The sequence below is a fragment of the Pogoniulus pusillus genome, chromosome Z, assembly GCF_015220805.1.
Source record: "Pogoniulus pusillus isolate bPogPus1 chromosome Z, bPogPus1.pri, whole genome shotgun sequence".
Classification (NCBI taxonomy): Eukaryota; Metazoa; Chordata; class Aves; order Piciformes; family Lybiidae; genus Pogoniulus; species Pogoniulus pusillus.
This window is the reverse complement of record NC_087309.1, coordinates 75,149,079-75,174,380: the sequence shown is the minus strand read 5'-3', so window position 1 is coordinate 75,174,380 and position 25,302 is coordinate 75,149,079. Positions and strand designations below refer to the sequence as shown.

General features: G+C 44.2%; 1 protein-coding gene across 1 annotated transcript in view; it reads left to right on the top strand.

Moving 5' to 3' along the window:
- The first annotated feature begins 1,899 nt into the window (after nucleotides 1-1,899).
- FRMD3 (FERM domain containing 3) overlaps nucleotides 1,900-25,302 on the top strand; it is a 174,431-nt gene continuing 151,028 nt past the window's right edge. The window contains exon 1 of the mRNA XM_064140210.1: nucleotides 1,900-2,042. Coding sequence (XP_063996280.1) covers nucleotides 1,944-2,042 — 99 coding nt within the window. The 5' untranslated portion in view covers nucleotides 1,900-1,943. The remainder of the gene's footprint in view (nucleotides 2,043-25,302) is intronic.

The following is a 25,302-nucleotide window of genomic DNA, read 5'->3' as shown; positions in this document are numbered from 1 at the left end:
TCACTCTCTACTCTTGCAGTTATGTTCTGGAGAAGCTTAATGTTCAGATCATCTGTCATCATCTGAAGTATTTTGAAGCTGAAAATCTTAATAGTATTGTAGAAAGCAACCTTACTCAGATATACTCAGCACAAAGAAAATTCAATCAGTGTCCAGTTAGGTGAACAAAGAACAAGAATCCTGCCTGCTCCTCCCCACAGTTGCTCCCTTTTACTTTCTGCACTCCAACACAGTGCACAAGATTTAGCAGCGAACTTGGTCATTCCTACAGTAAGTATAAGGAAGACCCTTTCTGCACACCAATACTTACAAGTAACTATAAACAGCAAGCATTATCACTTCTAGGAGCAGCTGCTTTCTGTGAAAATAACCTGTTCACTTCGGGAAGTGCAGAAGAGACTAAGCTGAAAAGTAAAACTCACTGAACAGAATCAGTCATGTTCCAGCTCAGACCAAGACAAACGGTAACTCAATTGAATTTATCTATCTGCTGGTTTATGTTTTGCAATATTTGACATACTATTTCATGCCAGTTCCTGAAGTACCAGACTTTTCAGGTGACCTTTCCAAATGCTAGCTTCATAAGGACTGTTTGGCCCTCCAGACATGGCAAAAAGAGGTGCAGTGAGTCAAGCACAGCTTTTGAAATGTTTGTGGGCTTTTCTGTATGATTTGTAATGTTATGAGATATTAAAAGCCTTTGCAAGTTAAAAAAAAAAAAAGCTGTAATGCTTTTTGAATAAGGAAGTGATGGCAGTCCTAGTATCTGATGCAAAATTAGGCTGATGGATTTACATCCCACATTTGTAACTGCATGGAACATGTGCTTTCATTGCCCAGTCTTTCTTCTGTGGAGTGTTTATTTTTGGTAATTTAAGTTGTTTGGTGACATCCTGCTAGACAGCTCCATACTCTGCTAGTGATAACTGTATTTCTGTGGTAACTGAAACACAGGAATCTGTTACTTGGCTCACAGGCACCTCAAGTCTACATTCTCAGGCACCTCAGGTCTACACTGGATGGCATATTACAGAAGCAAATTAAGTGTCAAAAAGATACGAGTGACCTATGAAGCTGGCAAATTTTGCCGAGCTTTGTGCTCCGGCAGACGTATTTCCATTGGAACACACCAGTTCACATTTCCATTGTAAGTCTGTTCTGGGAACTCCTGGGAGGCTTGTTTCTCTTCATGTGGTCCTGACAGTGAAGCAAAAAAGTCTCTTGATAGTGGTTAGGCTTTGACCTTCTTCCTAAACCTTTATGACCAGTCAACTCTCTCTTCTAGTTCTCCTCTTAGATGGAGAAAGACATGCTGCAGTGACTGAGGGAAAGGTAAAATACCTGTCTTAGAAAGAAAAAAATTTCTTCTGTGCTGAAGCAGGAAAATGTGTCATCTGAGAGTCTATCCGTATGTGGGCTGAAATTCTGCCTCTGCTGCCATGGGACAGAAATTGTTGTTTTATTGTTAATGACAGGGAGTCCACAACTGGTTTCTCAGCTTAATAAGCGTGGAAACCCCGTGGCAGGGTTTGTCTGGCCAGACGAATGCGTTGACCATTACCTCTCGGAGCTGTTTATTTTTCCCAGGCTGACGGAGCAGAGCCCCGTAGGAAGCTCAGCAGGGTCGGTGGGGCGGAGGAGCAGGGGGCGCAGGTGAAGACAGAGGGTGTCCCCCGCCCCGCGCCGTGCCGTGCCAGGGGCGGGCGCAGGAGGATGCTGTGGCCGGCGAGCGGAGCACAGCCTGACCCTGACGCAGCGGCGCCCCTATCCGCGGCGGGCGGGCGGGTGGCGGGCGGCGGCGGGGAGCCGCGCGGCTGAGGGGCGGCGCCGCCGCGCCGTGCCGTGCCGCGCCGCGCCGCGCCGTGCTGTGGTCCGCCGGGCGCCGCTGCAGGCTGGCCCCCTGCGGTTGCCTGCGGGGCAGCGGCGGCGGCCGGGCTGCCGGGATGATCCGGTTCCGGAGCTCCAGCATCAGGTCGCTGAGCCCGGAGATGAAATGCACTGTGCGGCTGCTGGACGACTCAGAGATCTCCTGCCACATCCAGGTGCCTGTGGGGAGAGGGAGGGCGGTGGCGGGCAGGCTTGGCTGGCATGGGCATCTTGGCCCGTGGGGCGCGGAGCCAGGCTGGGAGTTGGGCGGAGGCTCACCGGCGCGAAGCTGGTGGCAGGGCCCGGGCGGCTCGGCGGCACTCAGCGGTGCGGAGCTCCGCGCACCTGCGACGCGGGCAGCAGTGGCTTCTCCGCCGCCTCTCGGCTCTGCGCCACGGCTTTGCACAGCACGTCACGGAGCCACAGGGTCCGCGGCCGTGCTCCAGTCCCGCCGGCACGGCATCCCAAGAGTAGGAGGAACCCGCGGACCTCAGAGAGGACCTCAGGGAGCGGTGGCCCGGGCACCTGGCGACACCTTCCCTGTCCGGAGGTAGCGGAGGGCTCCGGGCGACACTTCTTGTTGCGGAGATGCTGCACAGGGTGGAGAGCTCATCTCTGGTGCCGGGAAAGCCATGCCCTGGGAGCAAGGCCCGCTGTGTTCGATGTGAGGAAACGCTGTTACTTGAGGCAGTGGGTAGAGTTCAGAGTGAAGCGCAGCTCCACCTTCCCCTTCATTTAAGGGAAAAGATAACTTATGATATTCGTCGATAGTAGTTGTGCAGTTGGAAAGAAAACAACTTCGCTGTAATCGCTCTTTCTAATTAGATACTCACTTTTTATTCCTTCAAGTAATAAGGAGATGAAAAGTAAGGGATTTGTGATTTTTTGGTGGAGCAGCACGATTTGCAGTGTGTGGAAGCAGGGGTATTTCAAGTGTCGTTACAGGAGCCAGTAGCTGATGTGTTATGGAAGTCTTAGAGATTCTTAAGCTGCAAGTGTTAGAAACCAAGTTACTCTGTTTGAAATATCCTTGTTACTCGTAGAATCACTGAGATGAGCTTGGCATCCAGATTGAAAGATATGAATGGCCCTTTAGGAAATGGTTTATGTCTGTCTGGTGGAATGAAATATCCACAGCTTTAAGCCACCTTGGTGGTCTTGAGCAAAGACCAACTACGTCTGAAAATAAAAATCGCCATGAGATGCAAGTTATGTTTCTGCCTGGACAGAATTCTGGTTTTAATAGTTCCAATAGAGCCATTTAATACTAGGATAGAACAGAATAGTTCCAGTTGGAAAGGGGCTGTAGTGGTAATTTAATCCAACAAACTGACCACTTAAGGGCTAATCAACACTGAAAGCAAATTATTAAGTGCATGGTCCAAATGTTTCTTAAACACTGAAAGGCTTGGGATGTCACCACCTCTCTAGCAGTCTGTTCCAGTGTTAGGCCACATCCTGGTAAAGAAATGCTTCCTAATGTCCAGTCTGAACCTCCTTTGCAGTAGCTTTGAACCATTCCCACGTGCCCTGTCTCTGGATCCTGGGGAGAAGAGATCAGCATCTCGATCTCCACTTTCCCTCTTTACGAGGCTGTAGGGGCTTTTCTCCAAACTAGGCAAACCCGAATTCCTCATCTGCTCCTCACGGGATATGCCTTCCAGCCCCTTCACAAACTTTGTTGCCCTTATCTGGGTGCATTCAAGGATCTCCACATCCTTTTTAACTTGTGGGGCCCGGAATGGACACAACACAAGGGGAAGCTGCACCGACTCTAAATACACCTTTTTGACCATCTAGTTACACAGTGTTTAATACATGCTAGGATGCAGTTTGCCCTCTTAGCTGTCAGGACACATTGCTGACCCATATTGAGCCCATAGTCAGCCAGCATGCCCAGATCTCTTTCTGAAGGGCTGCTGTCCAGTCATGTGTCTTCCAGTTCATATTTGTGTTCTAGTTGCACTCAAACTGTATGTAGCCTGGGAGTGACAGGAAATTACCGAGCCGTCTTGTCCCTGCGTCATTGTAGTGGTCTTGTTGATGAATGAGAACACAGCTTAATGGGTAAGAAGCAGAATGGGTTTCAGAGTTTTTTCTTGGAGCTTAATGGAAGCTTTGCATAACATTGTTTTTAATTGATCTCTTTAAACAATGATGAACTTAAAGTCAGAATCTGAGATGCTGTCATTACAGCCCTGTAGATTTATAGTCCCCAACAGATTTATGTTTGCCTGTAATGCCAACAGGGTCAAAAAAACCCCCAGTCATTACTGTAGATGTTACTTTGTGCAGGGTGAGGTAATGAGCTCAGAACCAGTTGAAAGGTACTGAATCACTGTGGCTCATTCTATCTGTAATACAGGCAGGAGAGAAGTGCTTTATTGCACAGTTGAAAATGCTGTAACTACTACAGTTGCAAGGATGATCATGAAAATTGGATTGTTGTATTACACACTCATTTAGAGCTTGTTTTCTTGAGTCTGCACACTAACCAGAAATATTTAAAATATGGGAAAGGCTCCTTTTTTTTTTTGTCCCCAGGATTTCTATGTACAGGAATTCTAAATATGTAAGTATAGGTCCTAGTATGAGGAACTACTTTGCTCTTGGTTGCTTCAGCAGAAACAGGCAATTAAAGATGACATTTCGTAGTTCTGACTTACCTTTCACTCTTTCCTGTGCCATACTCTTCAGACTGATTAGTTCTGTCTGCATATAGCTACTCCTTACATACTTCTGTACATACAGGGGAGACATAATTTAGCTGTGAAATTTATATGTATTTTTTTTGTGTGTGTGGCTCTTAAGACACTAGATCAGAAATCTCTAACCATTCAACTTTATAGCCTCTCAGTCAATCTGCATTTGAACTTTATAATGTTGGTAAAACTTGCTAGGGGCTTTCATAATGCTACTGTTTTATTTTTGAATGGAAAAAAATTGCCAGTTCGTTATGTATGTACTTAGCGATGCATATTCAGTGAAACAAAATAGCCCAGATGATAGGCTGACAGCAGAGATGCTGGGATTGTGCTAGCTGGAACATGTTGGACAGCTGCGTTTTGGTCATTAAGATGATAAGAAAGCTTAATTCTACAACACTGAGCAGTGCCAACAGTCTCTTAAGTACACGAGATGCAGTAAGGAATGGTGACAACTGAAATCCTAGCTGTACATTTTCAGGGGGAAGGGAGGGAAGATGTTAAACTAGTCTGGATGGTGACAGATGCAGACAATGATATTCTGTATTTTGGAGCACTGAGTTTTGCCAAACCCTAACTTTTGAAGTCTTATCTTTCTAACAGTTGGGTTGCACACATGGACTAGTATCAGAGGGCCCCAGTACCACTTCAGTGCAGTGATGTATACCAATTAAAATCTTTTCAGGTACACTATAAATTTGGTGCTGCAAAATGTACAACCAGAATTGTGTGTTACTCAGCTAAAACATAGCGATGTAGGGTTAGGAATAGCAAGCAAGAGCAAATGTATTTAGGTGCTACATGTGTGTGTACCTTTTTTTTTTTCTTTTCTGTGTAAATTACTTAGTGTTTAGGTATGAAAATAAGTGTTTTTAAAAACCATTGTTGCAGTTTTTTTTAAAAACAATGTTTTGACAAACCAGCAGCCCAATAGAGCCTGCATTTTAGTAAGTATATTTTATAGCTAAGAGTCTAGTGACAGCGTGTGGGGCAATATGGGGGAAATAAAAAATGAATCATGCATTTGCAGACTCCAGCCAACTAGTTATTGAGCTGTGCAGCTGCCATGTAGGTCACCAAGTCGCTCAGGGCTAGGTCTGTAGCTCAAAGGTTGGGATTCAGTGTGTTGTTCTTCTCATCTGAGAGACTTTGTAACTGCAAATTAGCTGAAGTGGTGACCGGCACAGAAAGGGCTGAAGCCCAAGGGGTGCTTAACTAATGTTTATTATGATATTCATTTCCCCATGATTTTTGTTTGTTTGTGAAGCCTGTCTGGGACCTGTATGTTGAACAGCCTTACAGTAGCAGCAGGATGAACTTGCAGTGGCACAGCTCAAACGGCGAGGTTGTGAAAAACATTTTGAAGGGCCAGTGGCCACAGTCTGTTCTGCTGTGCAAGAGAGAAGTGACCTGCTTGTGTGGCCTAACAAAGCACATAATCCAGGTTTGAAAGAAGGCAGTGGAGGAAAGCAGGTTTTCAAAACTATAGTAAATATGTCTAGAGCAGCAGGAAGACCTTCTTTCCAAGGATCCTAATGAGATACTTATTTTCTGAGTCATTGATGTTATTCTCACATTCCCACTTTTTGCAGGCTTCGTAGTTGTCTTTTAGTAACAACAGCCTAAACATCTTAAATAGTAAGACAAAAAAATCCTGGTATATTCTGTAACATTGCTTGTGATTATGTCAGTTGTGAGTTAATTGTAAAGGTCCTGTTGTGGTGGACTGTTATTAAGTACGTGGATACAGCTTGGGTTCAGTGGTGTTGCACCGACGTGCCTTTAAGTAAGGCAGGGGCTTCAGTATGCCTTCAGTAACTGGAGAGACTACAGCTGTTGCTGTTCCTCAGATTGTTTTAAAAATATGAGTGTGTATTAGTAAACATTATAACTCTGACTTGATTTCCCTATATGAGGTTAACAAATTACAAGCTGACTGTAGAAAAATGCTGCATTTAATGTATTACTTACATTTAAAACTGATTTTTACTGTTTAGGCTGTTTCGGTCCAGGTGTGCAAAACTGGAGATGAACTTGGTGTGAATGAGACTACTCTGTCAGCTGGAGCTTATTACTGATAGTGATAATGAACGTCTCTGTCTGTGTGTTTATTTGTAGTCCATACAAATGGACTGTGTGTTTATTTGTTTTGGTCTGTATGTAAAATTGCATAGTAATGGGGCCTTTGTAATGACACAGGTTTTTGCTTTGTATAAGCCTTCCCAAACTGTAGAAATCCTCAAAAATATCACTTGACTATTGATTTTTTTAAAAGTATCTAAAATGATTATTTGATTGTCATTCAAAAGAACAAACTTGAATTCCTCTATCTGTCCAGCTTTTGAACAAGGAGAAGATGTAATTTTAAAAGTCTTGTTTAGAATCAGAAATGAAACAATCAGAGTAAACCTTTGATTTATGTTTTGTTCTTAGACATTTCACCTTTTTGTAGAAGTAAGAATGAGCGTGACAAAATCTGAGAAGGCTGATTGCTTTCTGCTGCTGGTCCAATACTGTGTGATGGTCTTGTGTGTTTTTAGTCTTAATTTGCAAGCAGTTTCTGTGCAGTTTGAATACTGCTGTCTATAGTCTGGCTAATGATTTGCTAGCTCCGTTGTTTTTAATTTCTATTTTTAAATGTGATGTTCACTGTCCTGTATAGTTCTTTTAGTAGCACACGGATGACTAGAAACTTGCCTTCATGCTCAGTATTTTCTGCTTAGTCTATGTGTTGCAGGCAGATGCTAACCAAAGAACTCTTTAACATTCTCATCCCTCAGTAAAGTGTAAAAACCAGAACAACATGCTGAAGCAGGCTGTGAGATAAAAGAGTGGTGACCATGAATCTCACTGCGAAGTTGTGCTGAATGTTGATAATTCGGAAAAGGAAAGGGAAGGCAACGTGAAAATGAAAAAGGTAGAGAGGCCAGAGATCAGAAGGTGGCAGTGAGCTATAGCTTTAGAAAGGAAAAGGTTAAGGGATTATGTAGACAGCAGGCAGGAGATTTAGTGAATTTATATTTATCCTATAAGCAGTGTCAGAACCGTAACCAGCAAGCATCTTGAGCTGCTGGGATGAAGCTTTCATGGTTTAGAATAGTAAGATGTGTTATAAGGAAGGAGGTGCAAGCTAGGATGGGTTCTTTGCTGTTGTTCAGTTGACACACTTTTGAAACTGCATACTAGGGCTTGTATTCCTATCTTCATGCTTGAGTCTCTAATTGTATGGCTAAAACAGGCAGTCTTACTGAGCTGCAGATGAGAAGCCTCTCTAATTAAACTTAAGCCTGTGTGTTAGAACTACCTCTGCTATTTTGCGTGTTCAATTTAATTTGCAGAAACATGTTTTCTTTTTAATAGTGCTTATGTATGTGCTCTTAAATCCTTCCAGGGCTGAAAAGCAAATTGTGATGGTTTGGGTGTTACCCACCCCCCAACACTTTAGAAATACCCAACTAGACTCAGCTGGCTTTGGGAATATAAATGAAGCTATTTATTTAAAGCTAGCACAATATACAAGCAGATATTTACAATATATATAATTATATACAGAAATATACAAGGTAAAAGGTAATACAGAAACACAGCTCCCCTCCCAGAAACCTGAGTCCCCAGGAGGGGCTCTCAACCACCCCTGCACCTTCCCCCTGCCCCTCTCAACCTTACCCCAGCCCTAAGGAAGAATAGAGGTTCAGCCAAGAGGTTAAGAAGCAAAGGTGAGTGGCAGGTGAGGTTAGGGAGCTGCAGCTCAGTCAGAAGCCCAAAGCAGAGTGTGACAAAGATGGTGAGTGTTATCTAATGTTTACTTTCTCCTTCAGCAGGACTCTGAGGGAAGCAGACATCACCGTTGTTTTCCTTTCACAGCCTATAATCTACTTTTTCTCACCAAAACATTCTACCCTGCTTCAAACTAGCAAAGAAATAAGGAGTAGAAGATGGTACTAGGAAGTTGCTAGGGTGTTAGGAGCTCTCATGACAGAATAAAAAAATAATTGTCTTGATGGATTTTAATAGGTGTTTGTGATGCTCTCTGTTTGCCTGTCCTTGGTTTCTGTATTTCTTGTAGTTCTTGCTATTCTTAAATGAAAATATTTTAACAATTGGGTTATGCAAGATTTTACCCAGCATACACCAAATGGCAGCTGAACTACTTTTCTGTTGGATAAAGCTTATTAATGATGTCAAGTTGTTTTCCACAATTTGTATTGTCTGATCAGTGAACAAAATCTAAAAATTCTCTCTTCTAAGGGTGATGATCTTGCCTTTAATTTTAACTGTGTATTTCCTTTGTATTGGAATTGGGATTGTGCTTCATATTCTGATTATTTTGATTGCTACAAAACAAAGGTGTGGGAGCATAGATGTGTACTTAAGTACTTTCCTGGTCCAGGGTTGAAGATGAACATGTATTTCAATAGATACAAACAGTGTAGATGATGTTTTAATGTACTGATGAGGTCTGGTGCTGCATTGTGAAGGAAAAAAAAGTGTGAAAAATGCATGTATCCTTGGACAAAGTTGTCTAGTTAACGGAGACAAGCTAAAAGGACAGTTACTCATTCAAAATGAAAGTACAATCTTTCCACTTTTGCACACCTTTTTATTATTTTTAAAAAGATTTGAATAAAAAAGTTTACATTCTTTATTGTCACACGTATTTGGGCAGTGGCTAGAGCAGCAGAGGTAGAGCTGTAGTAATGATAAAAGACAATCGGAGAATCAAGAATACAGCGGAACGTGGCAAATCATTGGCTTGATCCTTTAGGGTGTAAAGTGGCTCCTGTGAGATAGAGGATTCTTTCTGCTCCATACAGTCTTTTTTCTTGAAAGGGAATTTGGCACTTTGTGGGGCTTATTCTGCTTGCACTTTGAGATGCTCCTGTCTGCCTAGGCATTTTCAATGCACTGATAGGGACCTAATATAGAAGGCAGCCAAGAAGTGATTGTCAGAATTAATTGGCCTAAGATTAGAGCCAAAGTGAGTCTCTGGTGAGGAAGTACTGTGCTTTCACTTTTTTTGTTGTATTTCTAGATTGAGTTTTCTGTATAGTTGATTAATATCAATGTTCCTGAAATTATCTTTAACAAAGTAAAGGATCAGTTTTCTCTGGAAAGGTGAAACACAGTTTTTGCTGATTTTGCTGGTATGGTTGTTGTTGGCCCCCTGGAACAGACAGTGTGTTTAAAATGCAAGTTAGAAACATTTAGGATAAAGAATGTGAGAAATGGTAGTGGATTTTTCCCTTCTCCCTCAAAAAAAAGCAGGTGGTTGGGAGGGCTGGAGAGAATTATTCCTGTGATAAAATGCTTGTTTTCTTTAGCACAGGTCCCTATCCTTCTGGGTATTTTGGCTTACTAAATCAAGTGCATTGAAAATGTCTCTATTAATCTTCTTACTCTCTCTCTCTCTCCTTTTTTGCTCTTCCTCTCCACTCCCCAGTGTGGATAACACCAATCTATTGCCTAGGCTCATGATACACAGATTTTTAGTCTTTCATTTTCCTCATGAAGTTAAGGTGTCACCAGGTGAATTCTGCTTTGTCTTTCCCTGTTGCATAGGGAAAATACCTCCTTGCAGTTCTTCCTTCAATTGAGGCTTCTTGTCTGTTTCTTCATTGTTTGCTTAAATATAGCTTCATTTTTTCTCCCTAACATTTCTTTTGTGAAAACCCCTTATAGACCTTAGAAATCATATTTTTGTTCCTATCAGGCTACTTTGGTTTAATTCCTTGCATGACAGTGAAAACACAATTGTAATAATTCAGCTTTTTTTTTTTTTTTTCCATAAAACTAAAAGCAAAACGAACACCACCCAGACTCTTTTCTTTCATTGCTTCTCCACTGTCAGTTTATTATATCCTTTCCAGCTACAGGAATTCAGTTAATAAATTTCCCTCTTTTCAATATTTGTAACTTTTTGTTTTGTTTTGTTTTGGTGGAGATGTGTCAATAATCAGTTCTTTCCATTGCAGTGTGCTCTCAAGGTGGATGCTGTTGTCCATCTCCAGGTTAATTACGGCAGTAGTAGGGAAACTGGGAAACTTGACTAAGGAGGAGCCAGTGTTGAGGAATGAACACTGATGCGCTAGTACTTTTACACTGAGAGGAAAAGTTTCCCCTATCTGGAAGTATTGCTGGAAACTTCAAGATGAAATGTCTCATACCAATCTATATAAGCTTAAGTATATGTATAAAATTTCTCAAGGTTGCTCACAGCTGGAAATGAGAAAGTATGGGCTACAACTTTGAGGGTTTTTTTCAGCAGAAGCATTTGCAGTCAGATATAACTCTTGGAAGTCTGGCCATTCAAGATAGTTGTACCAAGAAATGTTAAGTATTAAGTGATTTCAAGTGATTGTTCTTTAAAGGCCTTCCTTTTGGCAAAATATTAAATGAGTCAATGTGATTTCCCATTGGAATGGGCTGCCCAGGGAGGTGGTGGAGGCACCGTCCCTGGAGGTGTTCAAGAAAAGACTGGATGAGGCACTTAGTGCCATGGTCTAGTTGATTGGACAGGGCTGGGTGCTAGGTTGGACTGGCTGATCTTGGAGGTCTCTTCCAACCTGGTTGATTCTATGATTCTATGTTCATTAAAAACTCTGGTTATTTTTTCCTTGTTTATTTAAACCCCTGGAAGAAGCAAGCGATCAGGATTTAAGATACAATTTGGTCGTTGCAAACTTACTATCTTACTGTGATATTTTCCCTGCAGCAACCCTGTTTTGAAGCAAATCATGCTTTATAAATATAAAAACAAAATCAAGATTTGCACCTGGCTGGTTTTTGTCTTCATATTGTAATAAAAAGGACACATGCTACAAAGATAACTTCGGGAGTTTCCGACAACACTGTGTAAAGCCTACAGTATTGACAGAAATTGCAACAGGATTTACTAGTTTATTAAACAGACTAAAAAGCAGTCAGAAACAATTGGAAATTAATGGTGAAATTCTGTGGAAATTGAGGCACGAAGTTAGCACTGTAGTGGTGTCTTTGTATTGTTTCCAGATGCAGAAGCTAGTCAAAAGTTTTATTTCCAAAACAGAGTGTCTGCATATGAACTGCATTTTGAGAATGGTTCCTCTACCCTTCTATCTGCCAGACCATGCCTAAAAAGTGCTCAGCAGGAATGCTAACTGGCATAGACTGTGGTTTTGAGTTTTGTAGTATGGGTGGTGGATTTCAACATCCCAATATACCTGGAGGATTTTATCAGTTTTAATATAGGTGCTATCTTTGCTTTAAAAATGGTTATTTTTAAAGAAGAAAGAAAAAATTATCCTGCGAATTACTGAAGATACATTTTATAGTTCTGACACTGAAATATGTGAAATGGTAACTGTGTTCACAGTGCTGTCCTTCTAAGTAGAAAATCTGAACTACTGTGTGAAGCATCTTAAACAGTGGTAGTTAAGCTAGAGTAGCAGTGGGTTTAATAGGTGCTTACAAAATAGCTGTGTTTAGGATCTGTGGCTGTAATCTTGGATTTGCACCTGTAATCCAGATTTTTTTGTTTGTTTATTTTTAATGCGCTTAGTCACAGGGTCTAAGGGAGAAGTGCTCTACAGGAGCAGGCATCAGTTGATTGTGAGCTTTGTCGATTTATTTTGTTATGTTTATTTTTACAGACTCCAAGCCCTATTGGTAAGTTTGCAGATGACACCAAGCTAGGAGCAAGTGTGGATCTGTTGGAGGATAGGAGAGCCCTGCAGATGGACTTTTACAGGCTGGATGGGTGGGCAGAGGCCAATGGGATGAGATTTAACAAGGCCAAGTGCAGGGTGCTACACTTTGTCCATAACAACCCCAAGAAGCTCTACAGGCTGGGGACAGAGTGGCTGGAGAGCAGCCAGGAAGAAAGGGACCTGAGGGTACTGATAGTTAGTAGGCTGAAGATGAGCCAGCAGTGTGCCCAGGTGACCAAGAGAGCCAATGGCATCCTGGGCTGGATCAGGAACAGTGTGGCCAGTAGGACAAGGGAGGTTATTCTTCCCCTGTACTCAGCACTGGTCAGGCCACACCTTAAATACTGTGTCCGCTCTTAGGCTTCTCAATTCAAGAGAGATGTTGAGGTGCTGGAGTGTGTCCAGAGAAGGGCAACAAGGCTGGTGAAGGGCCTGAAACACAAAGCCTATGAGGAGAGGCTGAGGGAGATGGGGGTGTGCAGCCTGGAGAAGAGGAGACTCAGGGGTGATCTCATTGCTGTCTACAACTACCTGAAGGGACATTGTAGCCAGGTGGGGGGTGGCCTCTTCTCCCAGGCAACCAGCAATAGAACAAGGGGACACAGTCTCAAGTTGTGCCAGGGGAGGTCTAGGCTGGATGTTAGGAGGAAGTTCTTGCCAGAGAGAGTGATTGGCATTGGAATGGGCTGCCCAGGGAGGTGGTGGAGTCGCCATCCCTGGAGGTGTTCAAGAAAAGCCTGGATGAGGCACTTAGTGCCATGGTCTAGTTGACTGTATGGGGCTGGGTGATAGGTTGGATTGGATGATTTTGGACATCTCTTCCAACCTGGTTGATTCTATGATTCTATGGTGGAGTGAGAATGATATGTGTGTGGTTGTTTTGTTTGAACAGTAATTGCAAAAATTGCTATGCACTCCACAGAGATGCAACTGAAATTGCTTTAAATCATAGAATTTAGGGTTTACAGAATGAAAGTCAGCTTTCAGTTTCATTCCATTACTTTAAAATTGGTTAACAAAGATAAATACATGTCAGTCAGAGAGTGATGGTTACTTTTGCATTAGAGAGGGCTGTTAGCTGGGGTGCAAGTTGAACTCTGAAGCGGTACAGTGCCTGCCTGGACTTAGATAATTTCAAGGATTTATGTCAAAGATGTTCAGTGTGCCATAAGGTGGAGTGCATCAGGCACAGTGACCCTGCTTGCTTCTGCTCTGAATGGGTTTTCTTCAGTTCCATGGGGAGAAAAAGGAAGGGAACAGCAGGGGCTTTTGCAGGCAGTGCTGAGAAGGACTTGCTGTGCAGACTCAGCTATTCACATGAAATCACCCCAGCCTCTGCCAGTTGCTAGGTGCAGATCCAGGGTTGCTTTTCTGTTTTAACTGGAGAATCTTCTCATGTTGCCAGAATTTACAGATTAGTTTTCTCATATGATCTGGCATTTGGTACTTTACAGCCACCAGAATGGAGTAAGACGTGAGCAGGAATGACAGTTGCTGCTGACTTTAAGGATATTAAAGCAAAACCAGTGGCACATACAAATGAAAAAAACCTAAACCATGAAACAACCCAATAGTCTAAACAGTTTTGGGACAGTGTGTTCAGCATGATTCTGGTTATTTTTTGTTTGTGGATTATATGCACCAAATAAATAACAGTTTTTATCCTGTAGCTTCTTAATAATCAGAGGCTGGTTTGTATCTTGCCCAGAAGACTTCATGGTATAATTTCAGGGCAAACACAATAAGAGAATGATTAACTAATCTTGTGATGATGAGACTGCACAAAGTAATTTGTGTATCTGGCTGAGTTTTAACTTCAGTAAGGGGGCGTTGTGGTGTGTGGAAATAGTGCTGTAGAAGATCCAGGATTTGGATGCTGTTCTATTGCAGGGTGGAGTGCAAGACTCCAATTGTGTAGAAATTTCAGTTCAATACCTAGTGTATTGCAGAGAAGATGGGAGTATTGACTGCACACTTTCAGTGTTTGCACCTGCGTTCTGTTCTACTATGTTATTTTGATACTCTTTCCAGCAAAAGAACATGTAGTTCATAAATCTGTTTTTCCATCTGTTAAGGTGATTTGTACTACTCTGATCTGTTTCTCTGCTTACGTTTTGATTCACTTTTCCTTTAAGGCATCCAGAAGTGAGCTCTGCTCTTTGGTTTGTTTAAATAACTTGCTATCTCTCTGCTCTGTTAGAGGCTGGTGCATCTTGTGGATGTGTTGGATTGTGACAGGAGGAGAAATATGAGTTGTAATTCTGCTTTGCAGAGTCATTAGTTTTTATTTCTACTTCTGCCTTTCAGCAGCTCTTGGCTTACTGCCTTCTCCTCATGGGTGAAGTTACCGGTATCATATCTAAAACTAGGCTCCTGCAATACCTTTACGAAGCCATCATCTAGCTCAACATTTAAGTCTCTTTTTTTGTTGCTCTTTTCTTCACTTCTCCAGATAGTTTTTAGTTTTTAGTCCTTTTCACAGTACTGGTACTTCTAAATTGTGGGTTTTTTTTTTTTTTTTTTATTTTAAGTAGGGCAATATGCCTGTGCTCAGTACACAACAGAAACCTAGCTCTGTTGATAATCATAATTCCCTGGTTTGCTGATTCTTGTAAGTCCTTCACAGAGAATATTAAAAAAATTGTTGTATCTTGTGGCTTCTTGGCAGTCAGAGGCTGGTTTGTAAGAGGCTGGTTTGTAAGAGGCTGGTTTGTATCTTGCCCGAAAGAGTTCATGACATAATTTCAGGAAAGACACTTTAAGGTGTTTTTCCTCATTCACACCTTTTTGTCGCCAAGGTGCTTTTTTTTGTCATTGTTTTGAGACTACAATTTCCCCCTACCTTTCTCAAATAAAATATCTTTAAATTGAGATTCAGCACTTTTAGTATTTATGGTATTGATCTTTGTCCCTTCTTTATAATTGACATGTTATGTGAAACACTGAATGACCCTATAGTTGTTCAGGAATAATGGAAATGTTTCTGCCTCCAGATTTCTGGGTGGTGGTGTTTTTTGGTGGTTTTGTTTTGTTTGTTGTTTGTGTTTTCAGAGAGCAATCAGGTGACATGTAAATCCTTTATGAAATTCCTTATTCGCTGACTTGTCTGTACTGAGACAAGGCAGTAAGAGCTATGTTCATGGTGAACCTGATTTGTGCCCTACATAATGTTTGGCACTTCTCTGAAAGATACAGGAGGAATTACATTTTCCATCCTCTTTCTGCCTCCTTTATCTGCTGAGGATTCACTCCTTACGCCGAAAGCAGAGTTTGCTAAGGAGGATTCTCAAGTATTTTGTTCTACAGGCTGATTGATGAAGAAAGGTTAGGAACCCAGGGGGAAGTCAGTTCAACAAATTCTGGTTCTCTGTTGTGTCCATGGATTTGGTAATGCTTTGTAATTAAAATTGAATCTGCTCCTACAGAATATTGTCTTTCTCATTTTGTACTGTGCAGCCTTGCCCATGCTTTCCTGACATAGGGCAGCTAAAAAAAATGCACACTTCTGGGGTTCCTGTAGCATTATTTCTTTTAAGAAATAGCACAAGTTGATTTTTCTTGCCAAGAAAGAGGTTTCTGCTTTATGAGCAATTGTGTATTGCTGTTCAAAATAAACATAATTTTGACACATTTCATGACCTCAAGATATTTTATGCACTCACTGGAGTAAACACCATAGAAGGCTGTCTCAGGTGCTTTGTCAATGGATAATGTGCCAGCTTTTTATACATCTTTCAGCTAAAACAGAGATCAAAACAAATGTCCAGCACTTGAGGGCGTGTGAGAAGGATTTTTGACACTAGAGGAAAGCAAATCTGTAAAGCCTTAAGGACTGCTCCTTCATCTGTGCAGATTTGCTTTAACTGATGTCAACTCTTCTGTAATATTCATGATATCCTGCACCTTGTTAATGGCCCTGTGGTGGGTTGGGAAACTTCCCCCCCACTACTGAAATTTATCAGACCATCTCAGAGGGCTGGGAAGTAAGACAAAGCTATATTTACAGCAAAGTAGAATTTATGAGCATATATATAGAGAGAGACTCATAGAATCAACCAGGTTGGAAGAGACCTCCAAGATCATCCAGTCCAACCTAGCACCCAGCCCTATCCAATCAACTAGACCATGGCACTAAGTGCCTCATCCAGTCTTTTCTTGAACACCTCCAGGGACGGTGACTCCACCACCTCCCTGGGCAGCCCATTCCAATACCAATCACTCTCTCTGTGAAGAACTTCCTCCTAACATCCAGCCTATACCTCCCCCAGCACAACTTAAGACTGCGTCCCCTTGTTCTGTTGCTGGTTGCCTGGGAGAAGAAACTGATCCCCAGCTGGCTACAGCCTTTCCTCAAGTATTTTTAGACAGCAGTGAGGTCCCTCTGCAGGCTCTCCTACCCTCCAACAGATCAACACCTTCTAGCTTGGTGTCATCTGCAAACTTACTGTTGCTGGACTCAATCCCCTCGTCCAGATCATCAGTAAAGACATTGAACAGGACTGGGCCCAGCACTGGTCCTTGGGGGACACCACTAGTGACAGTTGCCAACTGGATGTGGCACCATTCACCACCACTCTCTGGGCCCAGCCCTCCATCCAGTTCTTGACCCACATCAGAGTGAATCTGTCCAAGCCACAAGCTGCCAGCTTTGCCAGGAGCTTGTTGTGGCAGATGAGTGTCAAAGGCTTTGCTGCAGTCCAGGTAGACTACATCCACAGCCTGCCCCACATTCACCAGGCAGGTAACCTGATCATAAAAGGAGATCAGGTTGGTGAGACAGGACCTGCCCTTCCTAAACCAATGCTGGCTGGGCCTGATCCCTTGGCCATCCTGTAGGTGCTTTTTGATGTCACTCAAGATGACCTGTTCCATGACCTTGCCTGGCACTGAGGTCAGGCTGACAGGTCTGTAGTTTTCTGGCTCCTCCTTCTGGCCCTTCTTGTGGATGGGCTTCACATTGGCCAGCTTCCAGTCTTTGGGGACCTCTCCAGTGAGCCAGGAGTGTTGATAAATGATGGAGAGTGTCTTGTCTCTCAGCACCCTAGGATGGGTCGCATCTGATCCTGTGGACTTGTGAGGATCCAAGTGGCTCAGCAGGTCCCTTACTTCTTCCTCGTGGATTATAGGGGGACTATACTGGTCCCTGACTCCATGTGCCAGTTCAGAGGTCCAGTTGTCGTGGAGACAACCTGTCCTAGTATTGAAGATTGAGGCAAAGAAGGTGTTAAGCACCTCTGCCTTTTCCTCATCCTTTGTTACTATATTCCCCTCTCCATCTGATAAGGACTATAGATGTTTAGACATAGAGAGAATATGTGCATATATATACAATATATATATTTACAAATATTTACAGTTATATACCATTTAGAAACAATACAGAAATCCAGACTCCCTCCTGGACAAACTAATAAAGCCTGGAAGTGGCTCAAAGCCACCCTCTCTCTCTCACACAGCAAAGCTTACTTGTTATCTGTTAACCAAGCTTAGTGGAGAGATGAGAGGGCAGTGAATAGATCCAATGCTTGGGAACAAAGAAGACAAAAGAGGGACAGATTGTTTACATTTTGACTTTTGATCCCTTTTAGCAAGTGAATGAATGATATAGACTTTATTATTCTTTTACAACCAATGATCTAATTTCACTCATTAAAATACTCCAATTATCCTCAAACCAGTACATCCCCAAATGTCACAGAATATATGCTGGTGTCTGGGTTGGGGTGGATCCCTCCCTCAGTAGAATAAACTCACCACAACATGGATTTTTTTTTTTGAAAGTCAGGGGAAAATGAAACTGTATTTCTTAAAGTTTAAATGTAACAGTATAAGGAGAAATAAACTACCAGAGAAATATAATGACCTTAATGAAGATGGGGGCGAGGACAAGAGGCAGCAAAACAGCAAAGCAGCAACAGCCAAAAGAGCAGTGGGGGAAGATAGCAGTGGGCGTAGCTGAAGCAGCAGATGCCAGCAAGGGGAAAGTATAAGCTTTTCTTCCAGACATAAAGCTCTTTATGCTCCAATGAAATTATATGAACTTATCCATTTTGCCATTATATGGCCTATCCCTAGAATGTCTGAGCTAGAAATCTACCTCAAACAGCCACAGCTGGTAGTATAATTCTGTTATTTCTGTACAGAGACCAAAAATGGTGAAGACTGCATATAAAGATGAATTGTGGCTGAAATTTTGGCATATAATACACTTTCTGCTAGGTGAGTGAACAATGTTTAAAACTTTGATCTCGTGGTTTAGTTGGTGTGAAAATTCTATTGAGCGAATCATGGAACAGTTCCCTGACAGTAAGGCAATTACAGTATCACAGTATCACAGTGTGATGGTTTGGGTGTTCCTCGCCCCCCACACTTTAGAAATTACCCAGACTAGACTCATCCAGCTCTGGGAATATGAATGAAGCTATTTATTTACAGCTAGCACAATATACAAGCAGATATTTACAGTATATACAGTTATAGACAGACATATACAAGGTAAAAGTAATACAGAAACACAACTCCCCTCCCAGAAACCTGAGTCCCCAGGAGGGGCTCCCAACCACCCCTGCACCTTCCCCCTGCCCCTCTCAACCTTACCCCAGTCCCAAGGAAGAATAGAGGCTCGGCCAAGAGGTTAGGAAGCAAAGGTGAGTGGAAGGTGTGTTAGAGAGATGTTGCTCTGTCAGGAGCCCAAGCAAGAGAGAGAGAAAAATGGCGAGAGTGTTATCTGATGTTTACATTTCTTGTTCAGCAAGACTCTCAGGGAAAGTAGACATCACCATTGTTTTCCTTTCACAGCCTATAATCTAGTTCTTCTCACCAAAACATTCTAGCTAGATTCAAACTAGCACACACAGACCTCATAGGTCATCAAGTCCAACTTGTTACCACAGAGCTCAATATAATGTCACAATATATAGTAGTAAAGTTGTATGTTGAGTGACTGCCTTTATTGCCAAGACAGTGTGAGAACATGTGGAGGTACAAATCTCCTGTTGCTTTCCATCTGTCTTGGTCTGTGTGGTTTGGAGTATTTGTGGAGTATTTGACAGTTAGAGCACAGCAGTAGTCGCTGAAAAATTGAACAGAGACAACAAGAAAGTTTAGCCAGATTGAGCAGTTGTGGAGTTCAGGTCTAGAAGTTTACAGTATGGTACTGAAGATGTCTGAAGTGGGGCTGCAGTGGCCCATGGTTATAGTCAGCACTACTCCTGGGAAGTGACTAGCTGATGTGTCCCAGTCCCTCAGAGAAATAAGAGATATTTTTCATGATTTTTTTGTGGGCAAAGTAGGACCACTCATCCCCAAATATCTGTTCATAGTGCTCCCATGTTGCATGCTGAGAATTGTATTACCTGGATTTTAAAAGGATAAAAACTGCTGTGGGGAGAGAGGCTGTAAGGGAAGTGGTTTAATTTGGAGCACTTTATGAGGCCTTTAAAAATGACTACAAAATTCCAGAATCTGGGATAGAAACACTAATGCTTTCCCACCTGTACATGTAGATACATTCATATGGGAACATCTTCCCTGTGACCTGAAAAGCATTTAGTTCCTCAGGTGACTCTGTGGGATGGAGTGTCTTGTGCTGAACTTGAACTTGTCTGCTGCAGAGCTCATGAATGAGAATGTGCTGTGCTACAGGTAGTGTGGAAAAATGAATTATCATTCATAGAGTCACAGAATCATACAATCAGCCAGGCTGGAAATGACCTCCAACATCATCCAGTCCAACCCATCACCCAGCCCTATCCAGTCAACTAGACCATGGCACTAAGAGCCTCATCCAGGCTTTTATTGAACACCTCCAGGGACAGTGACTCCACCACCTCCCTGGGCAGCCCATTCCAATGACAATCACTCTGTGAAGAACTTCCTCCTAACATCCAGCCTATACCTCCCCTGGCACAACTTGAAACTGTGTCCCCTTCTGTGTTAGGTTGCTGGTTGTCTGACAGAAGAGACCAACATCCACCTGGTTACAGCCTCCCTTCAGGTAGTTGTAGACAGCAATGAGGTCAGCCCTGAGCCTCCTCTTCTGCAGGCTGCACACCCCCAGCTCCCTCAGCCTCTCCTCATAGGGTTTGTGTTCCAGGCCCCTCACCAGCTTTGTCGCCCTTCTCTGGACACGTTCCAGCACCTCAACATCTCTGTTGAGATGAGGAGCCCAGAACTGGACACAGCAGCCAAAGTTTAAAACACTTTGCCTTGTTAAACTGATCCTATTGGCTTCTACTCACCCATCCAGTCTGTCAAGGTCCCTCTGTAGGCCTCTCCTACCCTCCAGCAAATCGACACCTGCTCCTAGCTTGGCATCATCTGCTAACTTACTGATGATAGGCTCAATCCCCTCGTTTGCGTCTTCAATAAAGATATTCAACAGGACTGGGCCCAGCACTGATCCCTGGGGAACGCCACTGGTGTCTGTCTGTCTGTCTATCTATCTATCTGTCTATCTATCTGGATGAGGCACTTAGTGCCATGGTCTAGTTGATTGGTTAGGGCTGGGTGCTAGGTTGGACTGGATGATCTTGGAGGTCTCTTCCAACCTGGTTGATTCTATGATTCTATGATTCTATGATTCTATCTGGTGTTTATTTATTGCCTGCCTCCTGAGTCTCTGCTGCTTTGCACAGCTAGATGAAGCTTGCATTAAGTACAGTGTAAGTATAACACTTTCTGGGCTTTCAGGGTCACTGTGTTCCTCCAAAGTGCTCAGGAGTGAAGTAGCCATCCCGGCTATTGCTGGGTGGGATAAATATTGTGTCCCAGAGGGATGTTGAGCATTAAAGCTTTCCCTTGTCTTGTGATTCATACAAGCAGAGCTGTGACCCTGTACATGGCCAGACTTCAGCTACTCCAGATCATCTGAAGCATTGCCCTGAGGCAAGGCAGGGACGATGCACCAAGGCATGCCAGGGGAATCAGGGAATCGCACAAGAGGGTGACAGGGTCAGCCCAGCTGAAGTGGCTCCATGTGAATGCACACAGCCTGGGCAGTAAACAGTATGAATTAAGGGCCACTGTGCTGCTGGAAGGCCATGACATGGTGGCTATTACCAAAACTGGATGGGATGATTCCCATGACTGGAATGTAGGGATAGATTGGTACAAGCTTTTTAGGAAGGATAGGCAGAGTAGGAGGGGAGGGGGTGCTGCTCTCTACATCAGTGTCCAGCTAGAATCAGTGGAGCTCCACCTGGGGAAGGATAATGAGCTGGGTGAGAGCATATGGGTTAAGATTAAAAGGAAGACAGAGCAAGGAGATATTGCAGTAGGGGTCTGCTACAGGCCACCTGACCAGCACAACCAAGCAGATGAGGCCCTCCCCAGGCAAATAGAGATGGCCTCGTGTTCACAAGCCATGGTCCTCCTGGGGGATTTCAATCACCCTGACATCTGGAGGCACAACACAGCAAGGCACCAGCTATCCAGGATGTTCCTGGAATGCAGAGATGACAGCTTCCTCCTCCAGATGGTAGAGGAACCAACAAGAAAAGGTTCTATGATGGACCTTATTCTCAGCAATAGGGAAGGGTGACCAGCATGAAGTTCAGAGACAGCCTTGGCTGCAGTGCATTGGAATTTAAGTTCCTCAGGGCAACTAGGAGGATGTACTCCAAGCTTACAACCCTGGACTTCAGGGTTGTAAGCAAAGCATACTGACAAAGAAGAAGGTAGGAAAAATGCTGTGAGACCTGCATGGATGAGCAAGGAGCTCCTTGAAAGACTCACACAAAAAGAAACTCTACAAGGAGTGGAAGAAAGGACAGCTGGAATCGGGGGCATATAAGAAAGCTGCCCAAGCAGCAAGAGACCTGGTTAGAAAAATGAAAACTCAGAATTAAAGCTTGCCAGGGAGATCAAGTGAAACAGCAAAAAAAATCTGTAGGTATATTAATAGTAAAAAGAAGACTAGGGAAGATGTGGGCCCTCTCAGGAAAGAAACAGGTGAACAGGTGGCAAGTGACATGGAGAAGGCTGAGGTTCTCAATTACTTCTTTACCATAGTCTTCACTGGTAAGGGCTCCAGCCACACTCCTGAAGTCATGGCAGATAATGGCAGGGGATGGAAGAAAGAACTGCTCATTGTGAGTGAAGATCAGGTTTGTGACCGCCTGACAACCCTGAAAGTGTTCAAGTCTGTGGGACCCCATGGGATATACCCATGAGTACTGAGGAAACTGGTGAATGTGGTCACTAAACCACTCTCTGTTGTATTCCAAAAGTCATGGCAGTCTAGGGAAGTCTGGAAAAGGGGAAACATAACTCCTGTTTTCAAATAGGGAAAAGAAAGATTATCCAGGAAACTACAGGCTAGTCAGTCTCACTTCTGTGCCTGTTAGAATCATCACAGTATCACAGTATCACAGTATCACCAAGGTTGGAAGAGACCTCACAGATCATCAAGTCCAACCCTTTACCACAGTGCCCAAGGCTAGACCATGGCACCAAGTGCCACATCCAACCTTGCCTTGAACTGCCCCAGGGATGACGACTCCACCACCTCCCCGGGCAGCCTATTCCAGTGCCCAATGACTCTCTCAGTGAAGAATTTTCTCGTCACCTCGAGCCGAAATTTCCCCTGGCGCAGCCTGAGGCTGTGTCCTCTTGTTCTGGAGCTGGCCACCTGAGAGAAGAGAGCAACCTCCTCCTGGCCACAACCACCCCTCAGGTAGTTGTAGACAGTAATAAGGTCACCCCTGAGCCTCCTCTTCTCCAGGCTAAACAACCCCAGCTCCCTCAGCCTCACCTCGTAGGGCTTGTGCTCGAGGCCTCTCACCAGCCTCATCGCCCTTCTCTGGACACGCTCAAGCATCTCAGTGTCCTTCCTAAACTGGGGGGCCCAGAACTGAACGCAGTACTCGAGGTGTGGTCTGACCAGTGCAGAGTACAGGGGCAGAATGACCTCCCTGCTCCTGCTGACCACACCATTCCTGATGCAGGCCAGGATGCCACTGGCTCTCTTGGCCACCTGGGCACACTGCTGGCTCATGTTCAGGCGGGTATCAATCAGTACCCCCAGATCCCTCTCTGTCTGGCTGCTCTCCAGCCACTCTGACCCCAGCCTGTATCTCTGCATGGGGTTGTTGTGGCCAAAGTGCAGCATCCTGCACTTGGAGCTATTGAACCCCATCCCATTGGCCTCTGCCCATCTGTCCAGGCGGTCAAGGTCCCGCTGCAGAGCCCTTCTGCCTTCCAACTCAGTCACATCTGCCCCCAGCTTAGTGTCATCTGCAAACTTGCTGATGACTGACTCGATGCCCTCATCCAGATCATCCATGAAGATGTTAAAGAGGATGGGGCCCAGCACAGATCCCTGAGGGACACCACTAGTGACAGCCGCCAGCTGGATGTGGCACCATTCACCACCACTCTCTGGGTCCGGCCCTCCAGCCAGTTTCTAACCCAGCACAGAGTGTTACCATCCAAGCCACGGGCTGACAGCTTAGCCAGCAGTTTGCTGTGGAGGACAGTGTCGAAGGCCTTGCTGAAGTCCAGATAGACCACATCCACAGGCCTCCCCACATCCACCAAGCGGGTCACCTGATCATAGAAGGAGATCAGGTTAGAAAGGCAGGATCTGCCCTTCCTAAACCCATGCTGGCTGGACCTGAGCTCTTTGCCATCCCTCAGGTGCGCATTTATTGGCCCCAAGATAACCTGCTCCATCAGTTTCCCTGGCACTGAGGTCAGGCTGACAGGTCTGTAGTTCCCAGGTTCCTCCATCCGACCCTTCTTGTGGATGGGGACCACGTTGGCCATTTTCCAGTCTCCTGGGACCTCTCCGGTGAGCCAGGACTGCTGGAAAATGATGGAGAGTGGCTTGGCCAGCTCAGCTGCCAGCTCTCTCAGCACCCTGGGATGGATCCCATCTGGTCCCATGGACTTGTCGGTGTCCAGGTGGCTCAGCAGGTCCTGAACTAATTCCTCATGAATTTCCAGGGGAACACACTGCTCCCTGACCCCATCCCCCAGGTCAAGAGGCCACTTGCCTCCTCCTCCTCTCTCCTTACTGTTGAAAACTGAGGCGAAGAAGGCATTCAGGACCTCTGCCTTTGCTTCATCATCAGTTATAGTGTTCCCCTCCTGGTCCAGTAAGGAGTGGAGGCTCTTCTTGCCCTTCCTTTTAGCATTGATAAATTTATAAAAGTGTTTTTTGTTAACTTTCACGGAAGTGGCCAGCCTAAGTTCTAGCTGGGCCTTAGCCTCTCTAATTTTTCTCCTACATAGTCTGGCTACCTCCTTAAACACATCAGGAGAAGCCTTCCCCTCCTTCCAGAGGCGATACACCCTCTTTTTCTCCCCCACTTCCTTCAGGAGCTCTTTGCTCATCCAGGCTGGTTGCCTCCCCCTGCGGCTCATCTTTCGGCACGTGGGAACTGCCAGCTCCTGTGCCTTCAAGAGCTCCTGTTTAAAGTAGGTCCAACCATCCTGGACCCCTTTGTTCTCAAGAACTGCTGCCCAGGGGACATTGGAAATAAGTTCCTTGAGCAAATTGAAGTTTGCCCTCCTAAAGTCCAAGGTGTAGGTTTTGTTGAAGTGCCTCCCTACCTCCCTGTATATTGAAAACTCCACTAACTCGTGATCACTACACCCCAGGCAGCCTCCCACTATCACATCTCCTACCAGCCCTTCTCTGTTGGAGAGCAGCAGGTCAAGCTGAGCTTGACCCCTAGTAGGCTCGTTTAACAGCTGGGTCATGAAGCTGTCCTCCATGCACTCCAGAAATCTCCTGGACTGCCTCCTCTCTGCTGAATTAAGTTCCCAGCAGATATCTGGCAGGTTAAAGTCGCCCACAAGGACAAGATCTGAAGATCTTGAGACAGCCTCCAAGATCTTCAGATCATGGAGCAGATCCTCCTAAAGGAACTGCTGAAGTGGAAGAATAACAAAGAGGTAATTTGGTACAATCAACACAGCTGCACCAAGGGCAAATCATGCCTGACTAACCTGGCTGCCTTCTATGACAAGGTCATGACATCAATAGACAAAGAGGGAGCAACTGGCATAATTTACCTGGACTTGAGCAAAGCCTTTGACAC